This window comes from Odontesthes bonariensis, chromosome 17 (assembly GCF_027942865.1).
Source record: "Odontesthes bonariensis isolate fOdoBon6 chromosome 17, fOdoBon6.hap1, whole genome shotgun sequence".
NCBI lineage: Eukaryota > Metazoa > Chordata > Actinopteri > Atheriniformes > Atherinopsidae > Odontesthes > Odontesthes bonariensis.
The window spans coordinates 19,949,432-19,968,448 of NC_134522.1; the positions used below are offsets into that span (position 1 = coordinate 19,949,432).

The window sequence follows — 19,017 nt, forward strand, 5'->3', positions numbered from 1 at the left end:
TAATGCTGAGTCTCTTTCTTTTGCAGGAGCGAAAACGGGGAATCACAATTTGGTATAGGTGCGAGTGAACGTGTCTGGTGTCATTGGCTTATGGGTAACTAAAAGAAGGCCGTCAGAGGAACGTGATTAAACTTGATGAGTGAGATTTCTATGGTGGAGAAACAATTTTTTCCTGGGTCGTTGCCAGGATTTAGTGATGCAGGAGTTTGATAAAGAAAAGTGAATAGAAAGCCATCCTGATTTGTGTAGTTATATCAAGATCAAAACGACGGGAATTTGAAAACGAGGCAACAGTGGTTCGATTCGACCAAAATAATAACAAGAGTGTATGTATATTATGAATGAGGAAGCAGAAAAAAATGTTTACACAACATTATTTATTACCTGGAGGCAGTTCCAGTCTGATTAGTCCTGATGCAACACTCCAGACCTCACCTCTTTCTCTGCTTTCAAAAGGTTTTCGCACTGACTTTTATTTCATTTCATTTTGTTGTCTATCTACAACACTGACATATCCATTGCAATGATATTTACTGCAGAAATATAATTTCCCTAAGATTATGAATAATAAAATAATAATATTGAACTGAATTCAGTTCAGTTCAGTTGAACCGAATGGATTTATCATTCTCTCATATTGTTCTGGAGGAATTCAATATGTTGCTTCAGCTCATTGAGGTCCAGTCAGGTTGAGGTCCGGACTTTGACGGGACTATTGCAAAACATTGATTCTTTTCTTTTTCGGCCTGTCTGTTGTCGATTTGCTGCTGTGCGTGGGATCATTGTCCAGTGGCACGATCCACTTTCAGCCAAGCTTTTAGCTGTCACAAAGATGGCCTCACATCTGACTCGAGAATACTTTGGTATGCAGAGGAGTTCATGGTGGTCCAGGTGTCCAGGTCCTGTGGCTGGAAAACAAGCCTAAATCGTCACCACCCTACTACTGAGGTTGACCTCGGGTATGAGGTGTTAGTGCTGATGTGCTGTGTTTAGTTTTTTCTTAACATGGCACACTGCATTATGACCAAACATCTCCACTTCGGTCCCATCTGTCCAAAGGACATTGCTCCAGAAGTCTTGTGTTTTGTTCAGATGAAACTGTGCAAACCTAAGCTGTGCTGCCATGTTCTTTTTAGAGAGATGCACAGGGTTGCCAACTTTTCCAAAAACCTTGGAGTGAGATTTCAGCGGGTCGGTTCGCGACACGCATCTCAGAAGTTGTTCTACAGTACATATATATATATATATGTGTAGATATGATGTAGACACATGTATGCATTTTGTGAATATACAATAGTCCAGAGTATGGGGCCTTCCTCTAGAAAATTTTGCATTTCTTAAATCCAATTTCTGGTGGTGGGGACATAATTTGCCACTCCACCACCACCTAAGGTTGAGGGACACCTCATTTTTGTGGGGGGTCTGGGGGTCCTCCCCCAGAAAATTTTGTATTTCTTAGATGCAATTTCCTGCATTTTAACCAAATTCTGGGGTGAATAATGGCAAATCCCATCTGATTCACAGCCCTCTGATTTTTTTTAATGTAAACCATACTGGCAAGATTGAGAATTGATTTTTTTTATGCAAGTCACTCAAGTTTCTGGTGACTTCAACATCATCACAGGCCCAGGCAGACATTGCCACAGTAAGATGTTTTATTATTACAGATCCTGAAATTTCAGGATCTGTAAGTTGTAGTGCATTTTGTATAAAATATTAACTGATGAAGTTTTGAAAGTGCACACTGCAACAAGTGTGAAAAGTGTGAACAATAAAAGTGGAAATGTACAATTTTTTGAAAAATGTAGGCGGATGACTACTTAGCATTACCAACAAGCATTTGTTAGCTCTGCCCAGTTCCCACAAAAATAAAACACCAGTAGTCAAAAGATTAAGGTCCAGCAAACAATTATTAAAAATAAAGAAATAAACTGTCACATGAAAAACACTTTTCCACGGCTCACTTTTTCCTGGGCTCCTACAAACTATTAAGTTTGTAGCTTTGAGCCTATTAACTAGCCAAATCTTGTATGAATGAGCCAAATGCATGGCCGTCAGTTTTCTTTTCCTGCCCGAGTCGGACATGATGACTCCGAACCAAAGACCGGTCACCTCGTCAGCTGTTTTCCCGCTATCACCGCTTAGCAACCAACCTAGCAACAAACAACAAGCCAGGCATAGCGCTACAGAAGGTGAGCCAATCACAGATAGCAAGGCTGTCCCCACCAATGACACGCCGTCTTTGAGAGAGGGAACTGCGGAGGGGAAATTAACCCTTTGTTTCGCCCGTGCTCTGCTGTGGTCCATGAGTTTAAGCATTCGGAAATTATAGAACGAGAGTGAAAAAAATCAACACAGAAAGAAAAAAATATCTAGCGTGAGATTTCTTTGTTAAGTGTGAGAGCGCGACACTAAGTCTGAAAGAGTGAGTGTCACGGCAGATGCGTGAGAGTTGGCAACCCTGGATGCAGCTTCCTCAGGGCAACCCTGACAAAAAAGCCACACTGATTTGTTTTGGGTTTTTTTTGCAGTTTCTCTCATTTCCACGGTCTGACCTGGGGGTGCACTGGTTGTGAAGATTGGCAGCTGTCTTGAATGTTTTCAACCCTTCCCAGATCTATGGGCAGCAACAATTGCTTGTCTAATATCACGGCTGATGTTTTTCCTCCTTGGCATGGTGGTAACGCACACCTGAATCCTGCACAACCAGCAAACTTCCAAAAACTTCTGCTTTTATAGAGGTGCTCACACTCGCTGATGATCAGTTAATCAAGGGTAGTAGATTAGGAGATCCTGGCTGCTACTTAACCACCTATTTCCAATGGAAACAACAAGAGTGTACTTAGTCGTTTGCACACTCCTCCTGCATTTTGGCCTATAACAATATCATGGTGTAATATGTTTAGAGTTGTTGTTCATCCTAGATTGCCTTTCAAACGACTATGTCTTGTATGTGGACATCTAGTGTAGTCTACATCCATCCGCCCTGTCAAACTGAGCTGTCAGATTTATTCCCGGCCTTATCCAAATCACATAGGTGGGACGTTCTGGACTCCCCTGGAAGCCTCCATTTTCCACACCCTGAAGTAGAGAGGCATGTCTGAACTGACTGGAGTTTAAATACAACACTCTTATATGAGTATAAATCCCATATTTAGACTGATAAAAGGGGAGAAAAAGTGGAAAGGTGAAAGCACCAGAATATACAGCAGAAAAGGAATATAGTCATTATAAAGAATGAAATATGTCAGAGTAATTTACATTCTGTTATAGGACTGGATCGTAATGATTGATAATTCGATGTATGTATCAATTAAATTTTACAGCTGGCAAATAAGGAACAAACTCAACTATTTTGTGCAGGCTTGTTTTAATCTTAATAGAAATAGCTTTTGTTAATCATTTGTAAGTTATTTTTTTAATTTGCATAGTTACTGTGTTAAGGGCTTTGAAATAAACTAAGTGGATATAAACATAGAGTATCTGCCTTTCAAATGATGTTGTGTAACAAAAATGAAAAGGCCCCAATGTGGACAACAACTGCTGTATCTTTGCCGGATGCTGAGAGGTTGGTTTTAAATTTCCGTTTATCTCGCTCTCTTTTTTAAAGTTCTTATGTTATTTCTTGTTTATGTGAGATGGAGAGAATTTTTGGGGTTTTGCCATGAATATATTCCAGTGTAGAGTTTTGCGTTTAGTTATTATATCAATGCAAGCTCAAACATCAATTACATTTCCACACCATCCATCCATCCATTTTCTATACTTACTTTATCCAATTCCAGGATGGCTGGAGTTTCTCCCAGCTGTCATTAGGTGAGAGGCAGGGTACGCCCTGGACAGGTTGCTCGCCCATCGCAGGACTAACACAGAGACGAACGTAACAAATAACCATACACACTCACACTCCCCACTACAAAAGGTCAATTTAGAGCAACCAATCATCCAACGCCTAAGAGTCACCTCACATGCCTGTTTTTGGATGGCTCCCATCTCTGCTTGGGTCTCTCTGTGTTGAGTTTGCATGTTCACTCTGTGCGTGCGTGGGTTCTCTCTGGGTACGCCGGTTTCCTCAAAGCATGCGCATTAGGTTATTCAGATATTCTAAATTGACTGTATGGATGAGAGGTGAGTGTGCGTGTTTGTTTGCCTCTGTGTTGGCTCTACGATGGACTGGCGATCTGTCCGGGTTGTACCTTGCCTCTCACCCAATGGCAGCTGGGATAGGCTCCAGTTTTTGTTCTGACTTTGCTCTGCTGTTGGCTTTTGGATTGGAGACATATCCAACATGGTCGTAAAAATTTTATTCTATCTTGTCGGATGTCAGTGTTGCATGAATATATGTCTAATTCTGCCTCTTTTATGCACACATGCATCTTGATGTTTATCTGCTGGAGGAAGATATTGTACATATTTGTCATTTTTGCTTGAAATGCTCATAAGGGGATTCTGATTTAAGGTTGCTCTCTGTTTGTCTGCGCACCCCTAGAGTGTGACCCAGTATATGATCAACAGTGATAAGACATATATTTGATGTTCGACGTTTTGTGCTTCTGTACTTAGACAAGTAAAAATAACTGCACAATATCCCTGACTCCAGCCTTTGCCAACTGCTCATTTTGTTGGCTCTATGTATTTGTGGTTCGACTTAACTGCGCACCAGGTATTTGGGATTTTGCTGAAATGCTTTCTGGGTCTCTGACAGTGACTCTGAGTTTGTCCTCCTCCCCTTCTCCCATTCAAGTCAAATGTGTTTATATAACAGGACAACCACTCAGTGATCTGCAGAGAACAAAGGACACAAAACCAGAAAAAGATAAAGGACGTAACAAGTGCAGCACAAATTTTCAAGCCCAAATGAGCTCCAGTGAGTTCATGTGTGTGTTAGTGCATTATGTGTTTCATCTGTCTCTTCCTGCCTGTGTTTGAACACAGATGGTGGTCACAAGGCAGATGAGAGCTGTTCAAAGCTGACTCATATCAAAGGGCCTCTGGGTCTTTGTAGTGCGGTGTTTGCAACAGGTGACATTTTGGGCTGAAAATCGTTTATGACTTTGAAAGCTCGCCCTGAGCTGAACTTTTCCTCGATGCAGCAGGTAAGCAGAGGACATATCAGGACAGGGGAGCGACAGAGCGACACTCTCACATTATGCTCTTCAGTTACCGCTACATAAGGATGCTTCAGCCCAAAACCAAATGTTTTGAAGGATTACTGTAAATTCAGGAGGGAAAAATTCAGAATACTTCCCCACAGAACATCTGAATGAAGTCATGATAGTTGTTTTCTTCTCGTTTTGTAGAGGAGGACGAGGTAAATAACCATTCAAAAGGGAAGGTCCAGGTGAGTGATGTTTACTGTGTGTCCTGTGGATGCGTACTCACATCTCTACACCTATAACTTTTGTAATTTAAACATTTTAATTTAACGTAAGGGCTGACATCCATCTTGAGCTTTGTCTTTAACTCGAGCTTCACTTGCAGTCATTCAATGTACTTTGTCTGGTAGAACTTTTAGCACCTTTTTGAACATCACTTACAAAAGACTGACCGCAAAATGAAAAGTATGACTACAAATAACTGAAAAACAACCAGTAGAATTTAATTATTAACAGAAAGATAGCAAATAAAAGATATTCTCTGACTTAGATCTAGTCATAATAATTGAATATATACATGTATATAATTTAAATCCCATTATGACTTTCCTTTGTCTCCCATGAGATGGAGGACCCCCTGTCAGACTGCAGCCCCCTCATCAGTGCAGCCTCCTCTGGTAAGCTCCGCCTGCTCCGCCTGCTGGTGGAAGGTGGCGCTAAGGTGAACGGGTGCAACCCCAGAGGAGAGACGGCTCTCCTGGCTGCCTGCAAAGCCATGAGAGGAGAGCCGGCTGGGCCTGAGACTGTGAAACTCCTCACATACCTCCTCCAGAACAAGGTCGGTCTGCAGTGACAAGCATCTGTACTGCACGCATGTTTAATGGTCTACTGATTTAGGTGTATTTGCAATGCATTAAAACAACTCTATGACAGCCATAAGAGGGATATACTTATAATGCATAATAATAATGCACATGCATTTATATTGCATAACTATTTTTCTCATTTGTTTTGAATGGATTTTCCTTTAATACGTCCCCAATTCCCAAAAATTTGGGATGCTATGTAAAATGTAAATGCAAATGGAATGCAATGATTTGCAAATTTCACAAACCAATATTTTGTTCAACAATAGAATATGGAAAAGATGTCAAATGTTGTTTGAAATGATGTGATTTTTTCATTAAAAACATTTTCACATTAAAAATTCAATGGCAGCTGTGTGTCCTTATAAGGTGGGCAGAATAACATTCCTTCATGCAAAATGAAGAAGTTTCAAAGACTCTGTAGACATCTCAGTGCTTAAGAGACACATCAGAAAATCAACATCTGCTATGATCTTCGGGCACTCAGGTATCACTGCGTTAAAAGCAGGCCTGATTTTGTCCTAAAAAAAAAAATCACTGCACGGGGCCCAGGAACACTTCCAGAAATCATTGTCTGTGATCACAGTTTGTCCTTCAGTCCACAAATAGAATTAAAGCTCTATCATGCAAAGAAAAAGCCATTTGTGAACATGATCCAGAGACGCCACCTGTTACAACAGCATGTCTTCCTGGTAGAAGAGTTTGGGCCATTTCCCTTCCAGAAGAGCAATTTTATCACTTAATTTTTAATATATTTTGTTCAAATCAGGCAGATCCTAATGCCCAAGACCGGACTGGCCGTACTGCTCTGATGTACGCCTGTATGCAGCGAGCAGGGGCTCCGGTGGCCTCCACCCTCTTGGCTGCGGGAGCCGACCCCAGCATGGAGGACTTCTCTGGGGCCTCTGCTTTGGTCTACGCCATCAATGCGCAGCACCAGCCCACAGTGCAGGTCAGTCAGAAGGAAAAGGAATCCAAAAAACACAAAACTTGCTATGTTTTGCGGTGACAATGATAACTGGAGTTATATGTGTAAATCAAAAATGTGAATTAAAAAGCATATTTCCCTCTGAAATGTGGAATATGGAAAACATGGAATCTTTCCCAAAGGTCACCATGAAAACCATCAAAGTGCATCACTACCTAACAAGTCTCTGACTGTATCAATATGAGGCACCTTCAAAGCCTCAACAAGAGGTCAGCTCTGATCAATAACTCATCTACCTCAGGTGTTAATGGATGCCTGTCGGGCCAAAGGTCGGGACATCATCATCATCGCTACGGAGACGGGTGTGAATGGAGGCCGAGTGACCAGGCGTTACCTGAATGTTCCCCCGTCTCCGGACACCTCGCCAGTGTCTTGCATGTCCCCATCCGACATCGTCCTCAAGACAGGCTCACCAAACTCACCGGAGGGAGAAAACATCTTCAACTTCAGAGGAGCAGGTGAGCAAGGATTTATTTTACTGCAAACCTGAGGAAATGACGATTTTCCTCCGCTGTTTAGTTCACAATGTGTTTGACTAAAAAAAAAAAAAAGTACTTGATATAGGCAGCTACAATATGTCCATGTTACGGGGCTGAGGAAATAAAATGTTGCGGAAACTCACATATGTGATTGTGTTTTGGAAAAATGCACGTGAACCATCTGTGTCACCTGGATGCAGTTATCGGAGCCATCAAAGGTCCCCTCAGCATACCAGAGAGCTGAGATTAACAAAAGCAAGTGTAGACAGAAGACAGCAAATGCTATGTGGTTGAAATCATTAGTTCTAAAGTTCATTCCAGAGAAGAGACGACGAAAATGTGCGGTCGTGGTGAGATGAGGCCACGTGTAGACGGTGGCCGCAATGAAAGAAGCTACATCTTTTGCACAGGAACTGATGCAGAATTCATACCGGGGAGAAAACATAAATTAAGTCAGGTGGTTGCTGGTGAATAGATTTGAGGGTAAGAAATGGTTAAATGGCTGTAAAAGGTTAAATTGGTATAAATAGAAATGACTTCATGCCAGTCAACAGCAAAGGTAGATCCATGGACAAAGGAGAGCAAATCCACTTGTAAAACCTAACAAGTGAAACGGGGCAAAGTAGGGTTTTCTTTTTTTTTTTTTTGCATATCAGGACATAAAAGAAATACAATTAACTCGTCTTTACCAGGTCGTAAAATTCACCCTCAAATGAGCAGCAATTTGCCATGACTTGAGAATTGCCCGACTTGGATGCATATGTGGGATTTTAAACCAATAAACTGTCTCATTCACTTCTTTTATTAGGCAAACATGGAAGTGGAAGCAGCAGCAACAGCCAACACCACTTCTGTGAGCCGACTGCACAGAGCCAGGGTAGCCCTCCAGCTCCTAGACGGAGGGTATCATCTGAGCCTTGGCTCGCCATTCACAACCTGGCCTGTCTGAACAGAGCTTATGAAGAGAGCATGAGGGAGAGCGTCCTGAAGGAGGAGGGAGACGGACGGGATTTAAACTGCAAAGGAGGAGGGAAAGAGGGGGAAGACGAGGAGCAATACTTTCATCGCTCCAGGGTCGACGAGAGTAAGGAAGGCATGGCTCACAGGAGGGATGGCATATATGGAGGAGAGAATTACAACAGCTGCCTCGGGGATCTCACTCCGGAGGCCTCTCAGGCAGACCTCTCACTCCCTGAGATGAGCTCATCTCGTGCTAAGTCAAGCAGCGCTGTCCTCAAGAGGTCTACAGCACCTGGAGGGCCAGCTTTGGACAAAAGGCTCCCACACTCACAGCTCCGCAGGAATACCCTGCCCCTTGTCACGGTGGTCCCCCCTCTCCTTCACCTCCCACCCTTAGTGACCCAATCAGACTCTCACCTCCAGCTGCCAACCAAAGCTTCACCCTCTAAGAGCAGAGCCACCCCGTTTCTGCCTCACCCACCCACCTCCTCTCCCCCTTGCTCTCCATCTAAAGCATCAATAAGACCAGCGTTACTCCCTCCACTAGCCCCCGCTTCCTCTGCCACCTCCCTGGTGGCTCCTCCCGCCTCCTGTCACCGCGATAGAAGCAGGAAGTCGCTGCGTCGTCACTCGGCGCAGCTCGAACGGATCGGAGCTCAGAGGAACCATTTAGACTCCTGAGACTTTATTCTGTCTGAGCTAAAGTTATCCATTCTTTTTTTTAACCCTCCAGTGACACATAAGGATTCTTAGTAAACATCTTTTTTAGAATATTTTTTTTTCCCAATTTCCTTTAGAAAATAACAATGTTTTGTTTTTCCCACGGATGTTTGGGCTGATGCTTTATGGTAAAAGTGGCACATTAAAAAAAAGTGACAAGTGATAACTAGCATAACTTCTATTTCCTACTTACATTACATAGAGGTGGCTTAGTTTAGGTGTTCCTCTACAAATTCTTAGCCAAACTAAAGAGCATGACATTAATGGATTCACATTGTGAATTGAACAAAAATATATATATTTTCACCATATTTTTTCCTTTTGGATGTTTGGGACAAATTCTGAGTTAACTTTTTAAAACAGACTAAATAGAAGACTGACAGCGCCACCAGCTCACTTCGGTCCATATTCTCTGGATGAAGTGATGAACTCCAGTATTCTGTAAAACACAGCATTTTCCATGCGACTCAACATGTCGGTTTAATTTTGCAAGAAATTGCTTCTTTTTTTTTTTTAGGACAATTAGTAAAAAAAAAAAAAAAAAAAGTGAATATTCATGGCAAAAGGAGTGAAGTCATTTTATTTGTTTTTAATATGTATCTACAACAAGGGGGACACAGGCATAAAACGACTGACAAGTTGATGAAAATTAAAACAAAAAAATAATAAAATACATTAGTTATCAATGCAGATTTCCCACCTTTTTTTTTTTTTCCCCAAGAAGCAACATTTTTTATTTTTTTTTTGTCTAAAGAAACTTTACAATATAAAGAAACATACGAAGGAACCTCTTATTTTACTACACGAGACATTTAGGATCTGAAACTACCCTAACATGAGATACAAAGCAACTCCCCAAGGACAGACTGCCTCATATTCAATACTGCTTTGTCATCAAGAGGGAAAAAATGAGGAACTGAACAGAAAAATCTTTTACTTCCAACCCCCTCCCCTCCCCGCCCCCAAAAGTCCTCTTAACCCTCCCTTCCCCTGAATGTTACAGTATTATACATCAGCACAATAGAAATACAGAAATGATCGACGCTGTGACGGAGAAGAAGTTGGACTGGATTTCTTACGACAGTATTTCATAGCACAGGGGAGGAAACGCGCGTCCCTGCACTCTCTGGACCGCTTCTTTGCAACAAATCTGTCCCACGTGTCCTCTTTCCCGCTCTCTTCCCCAAACATTTCTCCTGCCCCGTTTTAAATAGATTAAAAATAATAATAATAATAATAATAATAAAAAAAATCCTTCATAGTTAAGCGTGTACTCTGGTCCCCGGTGTGTTGGGTGGAGAGCCAGTGTCCCGTGTGTCAAAAAGAAGCCGAACTGCGTTGGCGTGTCTGAGGCAAAGAGGAAGGAGTTTTATTCTAAGAAAAAAAAAAAAAACATCTTCTTCCATTTCGATTGTTGCAAATTCTGTCAAAAAAATATTTTCTTTTTTTTTTTTTTTTTTTTCCCAGACCTCCCTCAAAAACAAAATCGAGGGAGAGTCCTATCAAGGTGAATCGTCACGCAAATGCGTGCGACAGCGGGTTATCCGACACTTAACCACGGTTTCCTCCCTCGTCACGCTGAAACCCCCTCGACACAAAAACTCAGATGAAGTGTAAAGCCCCACGTCGGTCTGTGATGAGGTGAAACAGCGTAATTGTCTATAGCAGCTCCAGTTTCTCACGTTTCATATTATTTCTGAGTTAAAGACACACCATCTCTGAACAATTACACACAGTTGCCCACATCGGCATGTTTCTGATCAACCGTTAAGTTGTGATTTTGAAATATCAAAACATGTCAATGATATCAAAATGCATTTTACAGTATTTACAAAAAGAATGAGTCAGAAGATGGACAGTTGTACAAAAAAAAGAAGAAGAAGGGGAAAAAAAGGGAAAATAAATTTCAGAGGGGCGGTGGGTGTGTGACTGAGTGTCTGTGTGTGAATCCTGGCCGGATGGAGAGTGGAGAAAAAATTTAGGAGGACAGAGGAGGGGACGCCACTGGTTACCGTCAACGGAGCAATGCCTTACTGCTTCCTGACCTGCCGTTCTCCAACACGAAAACACAAAGGATCCAAGAGCGACCATAAAGAGGAACCACAGCGAACATGAGAAGTAAAAGTCTGCAATCTGAACCGACAGACGTGGAAAAGAAAAACTCCAATAAAGCACAAACATACATCACAGTGTGTTGAAAACTTATCAGCCAAAAAAAACAAAAAAAAAAAAAACAAGTGTCCACTATGGGTCAGAAGTAAGATGGTAACAAAACCTATTTATACGAAGGCGTGAAGATTGACCTAAGTGGGAAGCGTTATTGGGAGCAGCATGAGTGGGGTCCAAATGGTTGTTACTGGTGATGACTTCAGCACCCTCGGCGCTCGGATGAAGGGATCTAATGATCCACGACAGATGCTGATGAGCGGATCTGCTCATTTACACCGTTGCTACTGATTTCGTAGTTGATAAAAACCCGGGATAACACTTTTTAAAAATGTAACAATGATTCATCAACAAATTAAAAGAGCATAAATAAATAGAGCTGTGCATTTCACTGCAGGGAGGCTACTAAAGCAGGAGATGCTTCTGCTGGTGAACAGGAAGTTTAAAATTTAGATCTTTTAAAAAGCTTTCCTCTGTCAGAGATAGAAAAAAAAGCCCCAAATAGAACCAATCAGTACCATGATGGACAAACTCTTACCTGCAGGGGGCAGTGTGCTAACACAAAACCACGTCACACAGCAAATGATTTCTGACTTGTGTGCACATATACTGTCATTATGATAATGTGCCCGTGAAAACAGAAATTACAACCTAATCTGAAAATGATCATACCAATATCATTAACAACAATAATACAATAATAAAAATAGCAATGATACAATACATACACAAAAGAAAAAAAAAAGAAAAAAAAAAGAAAAAAAAATGGAAAAACATATTCACTGGTCATCACAACACCTCTGTTACAAATGTACACACACGAAAAACAACGTGGGGGGGGGGGGGAAAGGTGCCATTTCATCCGACCCTCTACTGAGTCCGTCAGTACAGCAACAACAAGAAAAAAAAAAAGAAAAAAACGACATGATGATTTTTTTTTTTTTTTTTTTTTTTAAACAGAAAAATCCAATGTTGTGGTTGAGAAGCTTCCAGGCAGCTGCAAAGAGAGCCGACACTGCGTCTGTGAGGGAGGGCTGTGTTTCTCAGTCTCCTCTCTCCCTCTGCATGTCCTCCTTCCCCTCGCTCACTGTCTCGACCCCGACAGGAAGCCAGAGAGGCTGGGGCCGGAGTCGGAGAGAAGGCTCTTCCTGTTGCTCTGCGACTGCTTCCTATTCACACCGGCAGCCATTTTGCATGCTCCAGGAGGGCCCGTCTTAATCAGAGTCCCAGCATGCTCTAGGGCGGTCCCGGAAGGCTGCGTGGCCGTACAGTTCCCGGGTGAGAAGAGGAAAGACAGTGGCGGGTTGGGTGGTCGTGGATCCCGTTGAGTGAGAGGGCAGAAGGTGAGTGTGTGTGCGTGTGTGTGTGTGTGTGTGTATATATGTGTGTGCACGGAGGGGAGGTGGTCCAATCCAAGGTGAAGTAAGGATTGAATTGAAGAAATAAAAAAAATTTAAAATTAAAATCAGGTACAGGGTGTAAAAAAAAAAAATAAAAATAAAAAAATAGGGGGAGGGAACAACGAAAAAAAAATAAAAAAAATAAAATCACACACTCATCGTCATGTTGGGTGAATACTGAAAAGAGAGAGAGGGGGAAGGGGGAGGAGGGCACAGATGAGTGGATATGTCACCGACAACATTTAAACACCAGAGGGCGCTCAAACCCAGCCCTGCAGAGCTAGAGGAGGCGCAGGCTTCAGGTTCCAGCCAGGCTCCAACACACCAGCCTCAAACAATCAGCTCTGGGATGATAATTCTGTTTTCTTTCTCATGGTGACGGCCGGAATGTCCCAGTTTTTTTCAGGTACAGGCAGAAAAAATGTATCCAAAAAAAACAAACAAAAAAAAACAAAAACGTACAGAGTTGGCACGTCATGCTCAGATTTACAGAGCAGATACAGCAGGCAAGCTGTCGGAATATTGAGAGATTTAAATGTGTTTTATTCAGATGATCCCAGCCCTGCAGCTGATTAGTTGAAATCGGTTATTGGAGCCCAGCTGTGACTCCAGCCTGCACGGCCCGTGGCTCTCCAGGCCGAGGGCAGGAGACCGTCACAGATTGACAAAATGCAAGAAGCAGTACCCCTTCACACATATATTATTATGTTCACTTTGTTTGAATTAGAAAAAAAATAATCCCCAAACATCTAAGCAATTAGATATAACAAAGCTCAGTCGACATTTATACCAATCAGCCCTGATCACATCACCGATACAGAAGGCACAAAATGAAATCAAGTGATTAGTAAGCGGCCACAATGCAAGCAGAACACAAGCTATGGTAAATATCGTCTACAGACATTCTTTTTTCCTGTTTGAACGATGATTTTGCTTTTGCCTGCTACAAAAGACTGAAGCACGCTTTTGCTTTTCAAATTTACAGTGCTGTGTCCCAGGTTAAAACGTATAGTATCATATACGAGTACAAAGACATGGAGATTCCAGCTAAAGCCACTGTTTTTAATCACATCTCTGCTTAATTCCTTGGGCCAAAAACATATTAACAGCTTAGCACTAAACTAAGTTTCCTATCTTGTGTCATAAAATGTGGTAATAAAATGTGTTTCTTTATCAAATGACCACCTGTGAACTTCCTCTTTATTTTGTCCTGCTATACCCACTCTTTGCATAGTGTTCTCATCTACATGGGTCTAATTCAACGAGGTCTGACCATCGTTGGATTGGGTCTTTTTTTTTTGGTGACGACCTCTGTTCAAAAATGCTTTTCAACTACTGCACGAGCATCTAGGGATGTCTTTAAAGACATAAAACATTAAAAACATTACTGTCCTAAACTGCAGCATCAGTTAGAAAGTAACGCTGCTGCCTCTCAACTAATAACGAGTTAAACTGATTAACATGGCAAAAAAAACAGCAGAATTACCATCAAATGCAATTAGGGACAGGACACAGATTTTTCCAGGACATTAATCAATGGTCTGAGGTCAATAGTGAATATTTAGTCTAACCCTCTGCTTGCATTCTTCCACTGGTTTATGTCAGGACAGCAAGGAGAACTGTTAAGGGTTGTGAGAGGTCATTAACACACTCTACTTACACTTTCGCTTTGGAATGGGTTCAAGAAGTTGCCGCCCATTTCGCCATCGTCCCGCGGCGTTCCTGGAGGGTTGTTCATGCCCCCCATATTGTTAGGAGAGCTCTGGGGAGAAAAGGGGCAAAGCAGAGTGATGATGGACTGCAACACAATGGCGGCGAGGACAGGATGTTAGTCAGATTCTTAATATTAGTTAGTTTTTGCACTCTGCAACCAAATTTTGTTACACACACAAAAAAAAGAAAGATGTTTACTCACCTTTGGCAACCCGTCCATATCCCCAGACCCTGCAGAAGCAAAACGAAGAAAAAAAAGTTTCTTTAAATTGGCTTTAATTCAAAAGAAAACAATGTGTCACATGATCCACACTGCATTTCCACCCACCTAGTGATCCATTCATGTGGTGTGGTTCCATGGCTCCCATAGCTCCCATAGGCCCGTCTGGCCCCGGCCCCATAGGGAACTGGTGAGAAGATGTGGAACTGACTGTAAGATTATTCTCCATCTTTGGCCTCTTAGACATAATTGCAATCTTTTCAGCTTGAGGCGAAGGAGAGATTATTTAATTCATACCCCAGTTCATTTCTAGTATATTCTTATTCAATGGAATATGGTGGCATTATGCTCCTTTAACACTGAATTGAGCCTTATTTGAGCTGGATAAAATGTCTGATTTCTCATTTTTAATCATCACAACAGCCAGAATCCATCTGTAATGTAACAAGCCCGTAAAACTAAACTTCCAAAATAACAAAGTACAACTTTTTGTTAAATATCTCGCAGAAGACTCACATTGGGTCTGTTCCCTCCCGGTCCAATAGGATTCATCATTGTGTAGATGTTTTCACTGGAGTTAGTCGAATCTGATCAAAAAGACGAAACAAACTTAAAATCAGTAACAGAAATCGGAGCGACGGTGTCAAACGTCTGAATCACTTTTTCAAGATATGAAAATAAAGAACACAGAGAGAGAGATGGGACTCGGTTTGTGAGAACACGTTCATGTTTGTCTCGTGAGGAATAAAATGGGAAAGACATTTATTTACTGAGACAAGTGTTAGTGCTGGGGACATAGTTAGGTGACGCACCACCTGGGCTGGGCATGATGGGAGTTCCAGGGGGACCTCCTCCGCCTGGGGGACCCTGAGAAACGAGCGGAGGCAAAGATTTAAAAATGACAGCCATACAGGTTAAAGTGATTCCTGAAACGAAGCATTGTTTTTTGTTTTTTTTTATTTCTTTATGTATAACTCACCACGTAGTTTCCTGGAGATGAAGAGGAGTAGGCTATCTGCAAGGCGGACAGAGGTAAACAAGCGCTTGAGTCATACGATCGTCATACAAACCAGTGAGCAGTTACAAGAAACACCAGCTAAGATCGACTGACTTAGTGTTCAAATTTTAAAAACTTTGAAGAATCCAGTTTTTTTCCAATGCTTATGGTTTGAGTTTTGCCCGGCTACTGTACGAGACCGCCATGACAGAGATGGGTGTCCATAGAAGTTCACCCACCACCTGCAGTGTTTGTGTTCAGTGTGTGTACATGCAAAGGCTTCTGACTCACAGAGTTAGCATTAGGCCCTGGCCAAGGCCCTCTTCCTCCGGGGCCCCTGAGAAAAAAAAAACAAAAAAAAAACAGATACAAGGTGTCAGAGAAGGAAGAAAAGAGGAAGAGGGGAAAGCACTGAAACTACGGTAAGAAGGTGAGAGCATGTCCAGGAAACTACAATGACTTTGAACATATCAAATAAACCTGTCCTAACAATGAGTCGGTACATATTACTCAAAGCAAAGGTGTAGCCACAAAAATGGATGTTGGGAACACCACCCGTAAGTGTCAACAATGGATGCATTCAGAAAAAACACGATAATCTGCAGCTTTCAGTCTTTGAAAACAAATATTATTGCCAGCAAGAAGTTCTGACAGGAAGCAGAGCAGTGGAGGAAACGGGACAGGGACACGGAAGAAGAACTACTGAAGGTAAATGCAGCAGGTCAGGCAATTCACCAGACTTACATGTTCATTCCTGGCATGGGACCACCCATGGAGTTTGGAGGAGGCCTCATGCCGCCATAATTCTGAGAGAGATCAAACATGAACAATGTCAGTTCTTTACTAAATGATTCTTAAGAGAGAACCACCTGATGTCCCGATATCAGTGACTGTAAAGTATGACGCGTATATAATCACTGGACTGGCACTGGCACCTGTGTAACTCAGAAAACACTGGAGTCATCTTACCTGTGGGCCCATGGCCATTCCTCTGGGAGGATTCATTCTCATTGGTCCGCCCATGTTAGGATGCCCTGCCAGAACAGAGCCCCAGAGTCACACACCGACACATCCATGCTCGTGTAAATTCACATCTGTTTAATCTCTTCAAAATAAAGAATTAACTCAAGCCACAAACAATTCTTGATCCAACCCTCTTGAGCTTCAAAGCTGTAATGTGAAGCTAAAATCCCCTCACAGCCCTTCCTGAGCTAAACACACCCACAGCTATTAAGTTAAATCAATTCTTTTTTTAAATTTGTACATAATCCCAGAGAAATAGATAACTTAAAAAAAAAAAAAAAACAGTGCAGTTTTGTGCTACCGTTGGTAATTGAGATACTTATAAATAATATCCTTCAAATCTACTGTAAAGGAGTCATGCTGTAACAAATCATCCTCACGCTCGACACACTTCGCTGCCTTACCTTGCGGTCTTGTTGGGTCCAGACTGTTTGGCAGGAGAGGCTGAGATCCTGGGATTCCCCCAGGAGGCTGAGAAGAGAGAAGACAAGAAAAGGCATGAAAATGCTGGCAAATTGTTGGCAACATGGGCTCTCAAGAGTTGTCAGTTTCAACATGAAATTGATCCAAAACTCTGAATACCTGATTTGGCATTCGCAGTGCGGGGCGCGGTCCACCTGGATACCGCGGTGACATGAAAGGCTGTAGAGAGAAATGGAAGAAGGGGGTGGGGGGTGGGGGGGGGGTGGTGGGGGTTTGGGGAGGGGGTCAAGGAAGGACACAAAAAAAAAGAAGACATTTCCATTATTGATAAATCCAAAAGCACTCAAACGGAGGTACCACTGGGAACACACAGGTGGACACAGCGTGGATGGAGAATGGAAGATGACAGTGCAAAACTGCGGGTGTCTTTGTCAACAATTCGTTTCAGTAGTCAAAAGGAAAGAAAAAAAGTTATATGAATTTTCAACAGCCTGCTTTTAAACACGAAATGCATTCAAAGCATGTATTTGTGCGAGTGCGGCGCTCCCCCAGGCTCCCTGCACAGTCAGCCTGCTCTCACTGTGGTGTAAGCTGATTCGCTCTGTGGTCTGCCTGGCGTAGTCTGAGACACCTCAGGCCAACAACACCGTTCAAAACCTTAGCGGAAGCATGTCCACACTCTCTCGCGCACAAGACGGAAACCAGAAACCACAAGAATGAAGATCTGAGCTGCCGCAGTTAAAGGCTAGTTTTACCTCGGCAGTGGCATCTGTAGCTACTGTTCTGGACAAGTGTCGAAACATGCAAAGGCTGAGGATGAAAGTTCTTATGCGTATGAATGTGCCGTTTTCTATTTGAACACTTTAGCAACCCAAACATCTGTCCTTTATCTGCAGAAAGCACACGTACATTGGTGTAGCCATGTGTTTTGTGCGTATATGTGACGTGTTTATACTGCTTGTCCTGTGTTTTATTTATAAGGTGCAAGAACAAGTAAGAAAGGGGGGGAGGGGAGAAGTGTGTGCGCATTCGTGCATGCGTGTGCTAAGAGTGAAGGAGAAGATAAGTGTGCAACCCCCCACAAGCTGCTCCGGGGGAGGGGCAGGGAGTGAATTATTCATCCCGCACAGGGACAGCCGATTCTGGGCCTTGAAGAGGAGCGGGCCCTGCTGCCTCTGGATGCTCGGCTTTCATAGAAGGAGCTCGTAACTGGAGGGGCTGACATCTACGGGGAGTTAGCCAGAACTAAACTAGAGCTCACAGGGCTCAAGGGTAGTAGAAGAAGAAGGAGGAGGAGAAGAAGAAAGTGTGCAAGTAGTGAATGGGAATAAAAGGCTAGTGTGTGGGTGAGGGAATGAGGGGAAAAAGGGGAGTTTGAGAGAAAGCTTTCGCCTCTTACCTGGCCATGGGGTCCCATCATGGGGTTGCTGGGGTTGTGTGGGGGGGGCTGTGCATGGGGGGACTGCTGAGAGCCGGGTGGTCCCTTTAAGAAAGAAGAGCGACATCAGAGAGGGGAGGGGGCAAAATGTGGGTTTACACCTGGAGGAATTACCCCGTCAAAATCATAAGAGAGAGGAAGATGTGTGTGTGTGTGTGTGTGTGTGTGGGGGGGGGGGGGGGTCCCATCTGTGGGGGGTCTTTAGTTTGAGGAAGGAGAAGAGAAGCAGGGGAAAGGAGAAAGCTGGACATTTTTGGGCAAATCCTCCTAAATCTGGAGATAAAGACACTCCTTCAAAAAAAACAAAAAAACCTTTATTTTAAAAGAATAAGAGTCTTAAAGTGTGGATATGGGCATCTATGAGTCCAACAGCATTAGCAGAAATCAGTGTCAAGTAAACCCTTCTTGCTGGGTGGCATTACAACAGTGTAGCTACACCATAAGAGGGGATCACTGAGACCCTCTGGTCATAGGATTCTATTTTTGTCTAAACCACATGAGGGCAGTATTATCAAGGGCTCACAAAAG

At 42.7% G+C, this 19,017-nt stretch overlaps 1 protein-coding gene and 1 long non-coding RNA gene across 4 annotated transcripts in view; one reads left to right on the top strand and one right to left on the bottom strand.

Moving 5' to 3' along the window:
• The first annotated feature begins 5,262 nt into the window (after nt 1-5,262).
• On the top strand, nt 5,263-6,804 carry LOC142366443 (uncharacterized). The gene is made up of 3 exons (XR_012766817.1): nt 5,263-5,341; nt 5,722-5,934; nt 6,732-6,804. It is a non-coding gene; the product is annotated as an uncharacterized LOC142366443 (long non-coding RNA).
• A 2,858-nt stretch (nt 6,805-9,662) lies between these two features.
• Nucleotides 9,663-19,017, bottom strand: part of LOC142402550 (single-stranded DNA-binding protein 3) — a 39,412-nt gene continuing 30,057 nt past the window's right edge. Inside the window, exons 6-18 of one of the 3 annotated variants that reach the window (XM_075488077.1) lie at nt 18,451-18,534; nt 17,211-17,270; nt 17,033-17,099; nt 16,575-16,639; nt 16,350-16,411; nt 15,897-15,942; nt 15,588-15,623; nt 15,424-15,475; nt 15,125-15,195; nt 14,717-14,795; nt 14,591-14,619; nt 14,336-14,437; nt 9,663-12,852 (exon numbers count right to left, since the gene is read on the bottom strand). In XM_075488077.1, the coding sequence (XP_075344192.1) occupies nt 12,823-12,852; nt 14,336-14,437; nt 14,591-14,619; nt 14,717-14,795; nt 15,125-15,195; nt 15,424-15,475; nt 15,588-15,623; nt 15,897-15,942; nt 16,350-16,411; nt 16,575-16,639; nt 17,033-17,099; nt 17,211-17,270; nt 18,451-18,534 (783 nt within the window). In that variant the 3' untranslated portion in view covers nt 9,663-12,822. Of the gene's footprint in view, nt 12,853-14,335; nt 14,438-14,590; nt 14,620-14,716; nt 14,796-15,124; nt 15,196-15,420; nt 15,476-15,587; nt 15,624-15,896; nt 15,943-16,349; nt 16,412-16,574; nt 16,640-17,032; nt 17,100-17,210; nt 17,271-18,450; nt 18,535-19,017 lie in introns of all 3 variants that reach the window. The other 2 variants (XM_075488076.1, XM_075488078.1) reach the window with 2 other exon arrangements.